Below are 9,786 nucleotides of genomic sequence, written 5' to 3' on the forward strand. Positions count from 1 at the left end.
CGAAGTGGGCAACTTCATACATTTTTGACAGCCGTTGCGTTTCCTCTTCCTACTGTTTAGTTGGTAGTATACTGTGTAAGCAACATCAATTATCAGCTCTTACAAGATGGCAACATGAGTCCGTGGGGAGAATAATGGGGGGTGGGAGGTGGAGGGCGGGTGGGAGGAAACCTTATTCTCAATTTTTACATTAAGGCAAACAATGTTTGGCAAGAATGTGATGAGGTCACTGCAGTAAATATTTTCCCTCTTACAGAGCCAATCATCACTGAGGGTTCCCCTGAATTTAAAATCCTGGAGGATGCATGGACTGTGGTCTCCCTGGACAATCTAAGGTGCTTTCTTTCTACCTTGTTGCTTTAAAATTGTTTGTGACGGGAAGATTCATCCCACGGCTCTGGCGAGCTGCTGCTCCGCGGCCGGCGGGCGCCTTCGCGCGTGCTGACCGCGGCGGTCTCTGTTTCAGGTCCGCCCAGTTCGAGCACACCGTTCTCATCACGTCGGGGGGCGCGCAGATTCTAACTAAACTGCCCCATGAGGCCTGAGGCGCGGCCGCCGGGCGCCGTTTCCCCCCTAAATTGTCCAAATACGACTGGAGAACTTTTAGAAGAAACAATCGAACGGCAGGTCGTGCGGTAACCTACTTAACACCTAATACGCGTTTTGGGGAAATGCGGTGTGGACTGGGGGCATCAGATCTGAAGCCCCGAAGCCGTGCAGCTTCAGAGTGTCTTTTGGCCTTGAACTCGGCTTCCCAGCGCGGGAAAACGCCTTTGGAGCGGAATGGGGACGCCCTCATTTGAGAGATAAGGAACTTCTAAGAGGACCACGATTTTCTCTTTCCCTTGTCCTAACTAATTGTTGGAGTAAAAAAGCTTTCACCTCCTAAACCTATTCTCCGCGTCTCTGACAGTTGCTTGAAGGAGGGGGTGGATGGTTGATTTTTGAGTCTGGACTTTTCACACACGCGCGCGCCGGGAAAAAATAAATATATAAGAAAAAGAACGACCTTCACTGTTAGCTGGGAGAAATAAAATTTTAATTAATTTTTCCCTCTTGTGGATCCCATAATGGCAGGCCCCAAGCGCCGGAGTCTTTTAGGAGCTCTGCGGTGGAAAAATTAGCCTGCCAACGGAGGCTTTTGTTACAAACAGTCGCTCTTGGTTGTGGACCCTGAGCCTGGCCCCTTTGCAGGATTTTAACAATGCAAAAAAACGCAACTTTTTCGGTCACCCGCGGCTCTCTCCTCCCAGGCCCACGTCTAGCCCCGCGCGGCCATCCCAGAGGTTAAGCTTGAGACAGACGCCGCCCCCCCCCCACCACCACCACATACACAGGCGCGCGCACGCTAGACCATTTGTTGCGCTAGGATTCCGAACATCGGCCCCACCCGCCCAGATCTAAACTGCGTTGGGTCGCTTAGCCTGTCGTCTAGCCCCCAAACTGACCCCTTCCCATGCGGGCCCTCTTGTGACCCGCGACCGGACGTTGCTGAGGCCGTGGAGACCCGGTTTTCTGGACTTCCTGGAGGATTCCTGGGAGAGGCGATACTGGCACGTTAGAAGGCGAGGACCGAGTTGTCCCGCACTGGGGGCTAGTGAGTTTAACTACGGTTTCGCCCGCAGCTCCTCAACCCGCTTCAGGAGCAAGAGGGCCTGTGTTTCTCCCAGGCCGGTCACTGCCAGCAGCACTCTCCCTTCCCTTGCACCGGGTTCCCTAGAACCTGTTCACACTCCGGTTCAAAGAAGCGGAGGGGTGGGCCTCTTGACAGACCACATGGGAAGTTGTTCCCTTCTGGTCTTGGTTTTAGGAACAAGTCCATTGAGGGTGACTGGGTGGTCAGTGCAAACTCTTAATTCTACTGAAAAAGGTTTTGCAAAGTTGCCATCAACTAAATACAGTTTGGGGGCAGGAGCACCAAGGAAAAGGTGTTATCTGTAGCAGCCACAACAGGTGGCGTGGGTGGCCTGGGACCCAAGAGTCAGCTTTTCTTTGTGATAGGGAAGGAGTTGGGAAACTGAGGAAAATGAGCCGGCTGGGGAAAAGGAGTCGGCTGGGGAAAATGGCGAGTCTTAGCTATTCCCTGAATTCTGGACTCTCTTGGCCAACCCGCAACTCTGTTTCTCTGAGTCTAGGGATGCAGATTTTTGGGAAAGGCGATTCCAATTCCATTGGGTTTGAAAGCCGGAAAAGATGATGGAGAGGGTTGGGAATTTTCAAGTTTCATAGAAAAACTTTTGGGGTGCACGGTGCCAAGGACCAGAGGAGCTGAGGGCTACAGAGTAAACAACCCGTATTCCCTAGGGAAGAACAGGACCCAGTTGGCCTTGAGAGAGGTTTGTCAAAGAATGATTTCACTTCTTTGCAAGAGCAATCTGCAGATCTGTTAAGTCCGAGATTCTCCATGAATAATTTTATTAGGACCACAAGATTTTACTAACCGCAGAGGTAACATGCTGCTTGTGCATCAATTATTCCAAGGTGGAGGTATTTATGGGACACGTTTATAATCCCGTTTATTAAAGTGACTAAATCTAAAGTTTAAAAATTTTATATATACACACACCGCCACCATCAGCTGCCAATACTCCAGCAATTCCGTAGGAAACAAACTTCAATTAGAACAATCTCCATTTAACACGCTTTGAGGTGTTAAATGTTGAAATTAGGAAGCAGTTATTAAAATATCTCGTCCACGTCTCTCCTCCCTCTGCCAGAGCAACTGGCCCCAGATCTTCGGAATTGCAGCCACACTTGGCTAAGGATACACCAACAGGCGCGCCGTCCTGCGGAGTGTCTCCAACAGGTTCTACTCCGAACCCGGAGCTCTCGAGATAAAAGGGAGAGTCGTTTCCTCTCAGAGTTGACACAAGCAAAGATCTAAGCAAACCAGAGTTTCAAAACAGGTGTCGCCTCAGCGGTGGGGGGAAGGGGCAATCCACTCTGGCTTCTAGAGGAGGGATTAAGCTCGCATGTTGAGAAGCAAGCCAAGGCCGGGTGGCTCGCGGCCGAGGAGGGCCCTCGCTCATTGCGCCTACCCAGACCTGCTTCTCCGGGCTAAGAAATAATTTGGGAGTGTATTCACTCCCTCGCCCACACACAGTTCTCTTCTAAAATAAGCAAGGCTCTAAAACCTTTCCCAAGGGGCGCGTGCCGAGTCTTTGTTCCCCGGAGCCTACTCAGTCCCCTGCGCCGCGAAAAGCTTCAATTCCGGTGCGGACGCCTCTCTCCCCTTCCCCCATCCCGCAATTCTCGGGAATAAACTGGCCCGGGGCGGCCTGATCCTCGGGTTTTCTCACGCATTGCCTCAACTCCCGGGAGTCCGTAACTCTGCTTCCCCAGGCCCCAATCCCGACCCGACGCCGACGACAGCGATCACTTACGTGGGCAGGGCCCGCAAGGCGCCCGCGGGAAAGCCGGGCCCCTGGCAGCATCAGCGCGGCTGGGCTGAGCGCACAGCTCGGTACTCCACACCCCAAAACAGGCGCTAGGAAGGAACAATTAAAACCACAAGTGCAATCAGGATATTAGGAAACTCTAGCGACTCCGGGGGTTGTCTGGTGGCGGAGTCATTAGCTAGTTGTTGCTACAAAGCCTCACCGTGTGGTTCGGTGATTAAGAAAAAAAAAATCTTTTTAAACGTTAAACGTTGGCAAACCCTTTATTGGTTTGGAGGATTTTTTTTTTTTTTTGCTTTTGTTTTTCTTTTTGCTCCAACCAAGCTGCCTGAAATATTTCTGCCCCCAGCATCGCTTCCTCAAGCCAAAGGAGTGGGAATTCTGCGGGTAGCACTGCTGCTACAGAAGTTGAGAGAAGCCCCATCCACTAATATCTGTAACGACAGCACGGATGTAATTTGCTTAGAAGTTTCATTTTTATTGGTGTTCCCTCTTTGCCAAAATGTGCTTGATTACAGAGGTTTGTCCTGTGATCATTGCGCGCTCCAGACAGGGGAAGGTGCAGCGGCGAAGGTTCAGCTCAGGCCAGATCAAATCCCCGGCTGTTTAATGCTGAAAGGCTGCATGTTGCTATTAGTGTTAAATATATGGCTAATTATGCGTATGAAAATTAAACATCAGTGTTATGCTAATGGGGCGCCTTCAGCTGCGGATCCGAGCACTTGAGACTACCATTTAATCAAATGAATCAGTAACTAATACATCTGCACGTGTGAACTTTCACAAGATCATTTCCCCATTCCCGTCACAGCGCTAAATTATGAAAGAAATAATTATCAACACTTTCTAATTACCTAACAAAGTAATTTGGGATTCACCGTGGGGCTGGCGGGTTGGGGAACCAACAGCCCCTCGCAGCCAGCGTGGTGCGTGCCACGCCGTGCGGGGGTGGTTGTGTGTAGTTGGGGGGGGAGGGGTTCTTTTGTGCGCTTCCCTGTACCTAGGACCCCAGAAAGTAAAAGGCGCGTTGGTTAGCTCTTGCCTCCACCAGCGCGCAGCCTTCCCGCCTCCCCCCACCCCGCCCCCCAAGCCTGATGGCGTCCGTTTCGACCCCCAGGCTGTGAGGAAGATCCTGGACTCAATGGGAGAAATATTTACACCCAGATATGCCGGCCTACGACAGGCCTGGTTTTGCCGTGGGTTTTGGTGTTCCCCAAGGACTCCTAACTCCCGGGTATTCCCTGCAGACCTCAAGAGGAGGCCGGAAAGTGACCACCTGGCGTCCGCAGCTCAAACAGAACTCAACCCTCTGCCGTCTCAGGGGGAAAGAGGGTGTGCGTGTTGGAGGGCGGGGGAAGGGGGCGGTGGCGGCGCGGTCGCCTTTCCAGGGAGGAGAAGCGCGGTTTCCAGGCTCTCCGAGCGCAGTGCTTTAATCAGACCGGTGCAGCCTTGAGCTGAAGTGGCCAGATGGGCCTGGAGAAATGCGAGCGGGGTCCGAGAAGCTGCGACGCGGCGGCCGAGTGAGTTTGCGGGGAGGGCTCCAAACCCGACCCCAGGGGATGTGCAGAATTGATCAGGGCCAGGGAGGCGCGGCCCGGAGTGTGGTGCGCTAGGCAAAAGGCGCTCGGGAGGACCGCACTGGGTTCGCCGCTTCCCGCTCCCCTCAGCGCGCGACTCCGCGTTCTCAAGGCCGCGGCCAGGGTCCCCCGCCGCCTTAAGCTCAGAGCCAGACCGGGTGCGGCGGCGAAAAGGAAAAGCGGCCCTGGGTTCCCGGCGCTGGGGGAGGGTGGAGGGTGGGGACAGCAGGGGGGCAGGGTGGCGGCGCTAAGCCTCTGGTTGGTGTCTGGGGAGGAAGGCGAGCTCGGGAGGCCGGAGGCTGAGGAGCCGTGGGCCGCGGAGGTCCTGGAGCGGGCGCGGCAGACCATTGTGCGTCCCGCAAGGCGCACTCTGTTGCAGAGGAGCCCGGGCCAGGAAGTGTGGACGCATCTCTCCGGAGGCCCAGCCGCCTCTCCCGCTCTAGTCCGGCCGAGCCGGAGCACCTCGGACCAATCCTCGGAGATTATGCAAGACAGCGAACCAATCAGCTTCTCCATCTTATGAATATTTATGACCTTGGCTGAGTCAAAGCTTTGAAGCGAGTTTGGGGAGCTCGGCAGCATCATGCTTAGACTTTTCAAAGAGACAAACTCCATTTTCTTATGAATGGAAAGTGAAAACCCCTGTTCCGCTTAAATTGGGTTCCTTCCTGTCCTGAGAAACACAGAGACCCCCAAAAGGCAAGCAGAGGAGAGAGAGACCTAGACCCAGACCCCGCGAGAAGAGATGACCATGACCACCATGCCAGAAAGTCTCAACAGCCCTGTGTCGGGCAAAGCGGTGTTTATGGAGTTTGGGCCGCCCAACCAGCAAATGTCTCCTTCTCCCATGTCCCACGGGCACTACTCCATGCACTGTTTACACTCGGCGGGCCATTCGCAGCCCGATGGAGCCTACAGCTCAGCCTCTTCTTTCTCCCGACCGCTGGGCTACCCCTACGTCAACTCGGTCAGCAGCCATGCGTCCAGTCCTTACATCAGTTCGGTGCAGTCCTACCCGGGCAGCGCCAGCCTCGCCCAGAGCCGCCTGGAGGACCCAGGTACGTGTGCCCGACGGGGAGAGCGAGAGGAGGCGGTATGAAGGAAGAGAGGGAAGAGAGGAGGGAGAGGAGGAGAGAGAGAGAGAGGTTGGCGCGGGGGGGGGGGCGGAGGACGCTGAAGTAGACGAGGTTTCGGGTATCAATCTGAGAACCCTTGTCATAGCAAATAATTTTTTTTTTTTTTTAAATCTACCCGGCTCTCAACTATCCAGCCAAAGATAAATCCGAGAGCGTCCCCTGGCACTGGCTGGGCCTCTGGGCGGCTCCGTGTGCCGAGCACACAATGCCCCGTTGGAAAACAGAAACCCACATGTGCACGTATTAGTCTCCGTAATTATTTATTGCGTAGCGCTATAAACAATGTATGCAATTAAGGGTAATTAAACCTCAACTACCGTCTGCAAAAATAGCAAACTTTCCCTGCAAAGGCAGGAGCCGCGCGCGCCTGGGAATGGTCCCAGACCGCCTGCAGCGGCCCGGGGCGGGCCCTCGGACTTTGCAGGACCCCTCCGTTTCTTTCCGAGTTTTTTGAGCGTTCTCTCCCCCTCCCTGCCTCCGCCATCCCTCGGTAGCCACTACCTCTCTGTCCCCTGCACTAACGGCGACCTCCCAGGTTAACAACGACCCCCGCTTCTGCTGTCCCTCCAGGGGCGGATTCGGAGAAGAGCACTGTGGTGGAAGGCGGTGAAGTGCGCTTCAATGGCAAGGGGAAAAAGATCCGCAAACCCAGGACGATTTATTCCAGTTTGCAGCTGCAGGCTTTGAACCGGAGGTTCCAGCAAACTCAGTACCTGGCTTTGCCCGAGAGGGCGGAGCTCGCGGCCTCCTTGGGACTCACACAGACCCAGGTACCTAGCCGCTGCCCCTCCGCTATGCAGGCTTCTGGGGCCGGCCTGCGCCAGGGGATTCATACCTTCTCGCCCGGCCTCAGGGTCGGGGTGTCAAAGTGTGTGTATGTATGTGTGTGCCTCAGGGTCGGGGTGTCTGTGTGTGCGTGTGTGTCCGCCCCTGGTTCCCTGCGTCTCTCCTTCCTCATTCATTCTCTCTGCCCTGACTCTGTCGCTGCGCTCTGTACCCGGCACTGCCTGCCACCCGGCCTTACGTCCCTGGACAATCTGACTAGAGCGCAGGAAGGATTTTCCCCCGGACGTTTTGTTTGGGGACTCTGAGGTCACGCGTGCCCGAACAACTGGAACAATAGACACGGGGCTAATCCCTCCTTTGCCTTTAAAGTGTGGTTAATCATTCAGGGCCGCCACCGGCGCCTCTGTCCCCCTCCTCCTTCTTACCGGGTAGAGGGGGATCCTTTCCTCCGCCCTCTCACCTCCCAAATCCCAGACCCAGGAGAGAACTGGGGCCTTCCTTCCCGGATTTCTCTAAGACTCCGGGAAGCCCCTGGGCGTGTTGACCGCGGCTGGCGCGGGTTTTCAACGTCTAGGCCGGGATTTGGAGCAGAGCTGGGGAGAGCAAAGAGACCCTAAGGAAAGGTTGGTTTGAATACAAAGAAAAGTTCAACAAAAACCCTGCGACCTCCTCAGCCAGCCCCCAATTTGCGGGGAAAAGGATGGTACAAAGAGAAGGCGTCCGCATTGCAAATAAATTTCCTCCGCTCCTTCCTAGGTTTTCGATTTTTTATTAATGTTCGTGTTGGAATTGCTGGCGCTTGGTGTTCTGCAGGCGTTGGTCTTCTGCAGACGGCCACCAGGGTCGAACTGAGCCCCTGGCAGGCGGAGGAAGGCCTGGACTCCCCGGCGCTGCTCACCACCACGCCCCCTGGTTCGCTGCGAGCTGTTGCGGCCGGCGGTGGGCTGCCTGGCCTCTGCGCCTTTGGCTCTTATTGGAGCCCAGGGTTCTGCCTTTCCATCGGGGAGCTGCCCAGTTGCGCAGGGCAGTGGGGGCTTGTCTTGCAGCGGTCCCGCGGCCCCCTTCTTCCCTCTTCGCGACCTCGGTGGCTCAGCAGCCCCAGCCCGAGTCACGTTGTTGTCCGCTCTTACAGGTCAAGATCTGGTTCCAGAACAAGCGCTCCAAGTTCAAGAAGCTGATGAAGCAGGGCGGGGCGGCTCTGGAGGGTAGCGCACTGGCCAACGGCCGGGCCCTGTCTGCCGGCTCCCCCCCTGTACCTCCCGGCTGGAACCCCAACTCCTCGTCTGGGAAGAGTTCAGGCGGCAGCGCAGGCTCCTACATCCCCAGCTACACGTCTTGGTACCCCTCGGCGCATCAAGAAGCTATGCAGCAACCCCAGCTCATGTGAGGTTGCACGCCAGCACCCGCCCGCCTCCTTCCTGTCTCCTCCGGCCCGGGCCCCTCCCGCCTCCCGGTCATCCACCCCGTCAGCGTGCCCTGGGCCCGGAGGAGAAAGGCCCAGAGGGAAGGAAGCAGGGACAGTGAAGGCAGGACGCTCGCCGCCTCCTCGGAGCCGTCCCCTCCCGAGCCGGCTCGGGGCTTGGAACTCGAGCAGACAGCGGAGAAGAACTCTGAGCGCAGGCACAGCCGCGGGACACAGCCGGAACAGCAAGAAGAGCCGGTTCGACCCGCTCCGCCGACTCTCAGCTTTGTGGAACTATCAGGAAAAGCAAAATGTAGAAAAAAGCAAAAGCTCTTTTCTGTCCTGTCTGTCTCTTGTCTCCTTTCGCTCTGTCTGTGCGCTGACGAAGTTGAGGTCCTGGTCGGTTTGCTGTCCTCATTCTGTGGCCTCTGCAAATAGTCACCGCATAGGAGAGGGAAGCCGTCGGCCGAAACGTCAAGATCGAGAATACTGGAAGTTTTGTTCTTTGGGACGTCGTCACGGGCTTTGCCTGGCCATCTGTGTAGCTTGTTCGGGTATTGGGGGAAATTGGAGGGAGGGGGTCTTATTTATTGAGAAATGGAATTTGCCTAAGGCTCAAAGTACCGGCCAGTCCGCGGTTCCGTGGGGTGCACCGAGCGCCCTGTTCAAATGCATCGTTTACTTTAACGCACCCGGGCAAACCAATAAGGAGCACGTGGTGATTTTTAACTTTTACAGTAACTTTTGTATTTCGCTGGTATGAAGAGGTTGGAGCCGAGTGATTTGCATTTTAACATGTTCCGTATTATTGGAAAAAGAAGAAAAGAAAGATAAATGAAGTTAACGCGATTTTCTCATCTTGGGAGGAACGCTTGGTCTCTTTGCCTGGACAAGAAGGAATATCCTAATTCTCTTTCCGAGAAAGAGAAAGAAGGAGGACCGATGGGCAGTGGGAAGAAAAAAAGGCAGGCGAGAGCGAGCGCTCTAATTCCTGTGGGCTTTAAAATAAGACAAGCAGCTTTAAAACAATCCCCAGAGGCTCGACCGCGGAATAATACCAGTCACCACCGTGAACGCACAGTCTCCAGTGCAGGATCTAATCGCTGTACATATTCTTGTTATTAATTATTCTTCTTGTTATTATTATTGTTCCGTAAACACGTTGCACAAGTTTAGCCTTTTTCCGTTCCATTGTGTGTGACTGTAAATCCTGATGCTTTGTGAAATGAGAATCTTTGCATTTTACTTGTGAAATTTGAAAAATGTGGTCAATTAAAATCAACCGTGTTTTGTGTCCTCTATGTCAAAGTTTAGTTTTATATTGAGAATGTTAACTTATTGCTTTGTATCTGGTTGGGGGGGGAGAACTTTGTAAATAAGTTATAAAGTTTCTTTGAGACAGTAAAATTATGGTTTCGAGAAAGACCTGCTGTCTCGTGTGCTGTGTGAGGGGGTGCCTGAGTCAGGGGCGGGCTCCCACCTCTGGG

The 9,786-nt window shown here is 54.4% G+C and overlaps 2 protein-coding genes across 4 annotated transcripts in view; both read left to right on the plus strand.

The window, feature by feature from the left end:
- The window catches only part of METAP1D (methionyl aminopeptidase type 1D, mitochondrial), a 97,842-nt gene extending 96,842 nt beyond the window's left edge, over positions 1 to 1,000 (plus strand). The window contains exons 9-10 of one of the 2 annotated variants that reach the window (XM_077154143.1): positions 257 to 335; positions 467 to 1,000. In XM_077154143.1, coding sequence (XP_077010258.1) covers positions 257 to 335; positions 467 to 545 — 158 coding nt within the window. In that variant the 3' untranslated portion in view covers positions 546 to 1,000. Of the gene's footprint in view, positions 1 to 256; positions 336 to 466 lie in introns of those variants that run through there. The other variant, XM_077154144.1, reaches the window with a different exon arrangement.
- Positions 1,001 to 5,604: 4,604 nt separating this feature from the next.
- Positions 5,605 to 8,833, plus strand: DLX1 (distal-less homeobox 1). 2 transcript variants are annotated; one of them, XM_077151954.1, is made up of 3 exons: positions 5,605 to 6,033; positions 6,682 to 6,881; positions 8,030 to 8,833. In XM_077151954.1, the coding sequence occupies exons 1-3, from the start codon at positions 5,721 to 5,723 to the stop codon at positions 8,282 to 8,284; spliced, it is 768 nt and encodes a 255-aa protein (XP_077008069.1). In that variant the 5' UTR covers positions 5,605 to 5,720; the 3' UTR covers positions 8,285 to 8,833. The 2 variants fall into 2 exon arrangements, with proteins under 2 accessions (XP_077008069.1, XP_077008070.1); XM_077151955.1 differs by lacking the exon at positions 6,682 to 6,881 and having other exon boundaries at positions 8,030 to 8,209.
- The last annotated feature ends 953 nt before the right edge of the window (positions 8,834 to 9,786 follow it).

The sequence above is a fragment of the Tamandua tetradactyla genome, chromosome 3, assembly GCF_023851605.1.
Source record: "Tamandua tetradactyla isolate mTamTet1 chromosome 3, mTamTet1.pri, whole genome shotgun sequence".
In the NCBI taxonomy this organism is placed as follows: domain Eukaryota; kingdom Metazoa; phylum Chordata; class Mammalia; order Pilosa; family Myrmecophagidae; genus Tamandua; species Tamandua tetradactyla.

What these genes read in the sequence shown, in the direction of transcription:
- DLX1 (XM_077151954.1), top strand. Translation starts at nt 5,721, where the DNA reads ATGACCATGACCACCATGCCAGAAAGTCTCAACAGCCCTGTGTCGGGC. An exon ending in GAGCCGCCTGGAGGACCCAG is followed by an intron (nt 6,034 to 6,681) that starts GTACGTGTGCCC and finishes CTGTCCCTCCAG; the next exon opens with GGGCGGATTCGGAGAAGAGC. An exon ending in TGGGACTCACACAGACCCAG is followed by an intron (nt 6,882 to 8,029) that starts GTACCTAGCCGC and finishes CCGCTCTTACAG; the next exon opens with GTCAAGATCTGGTTCCAGAA.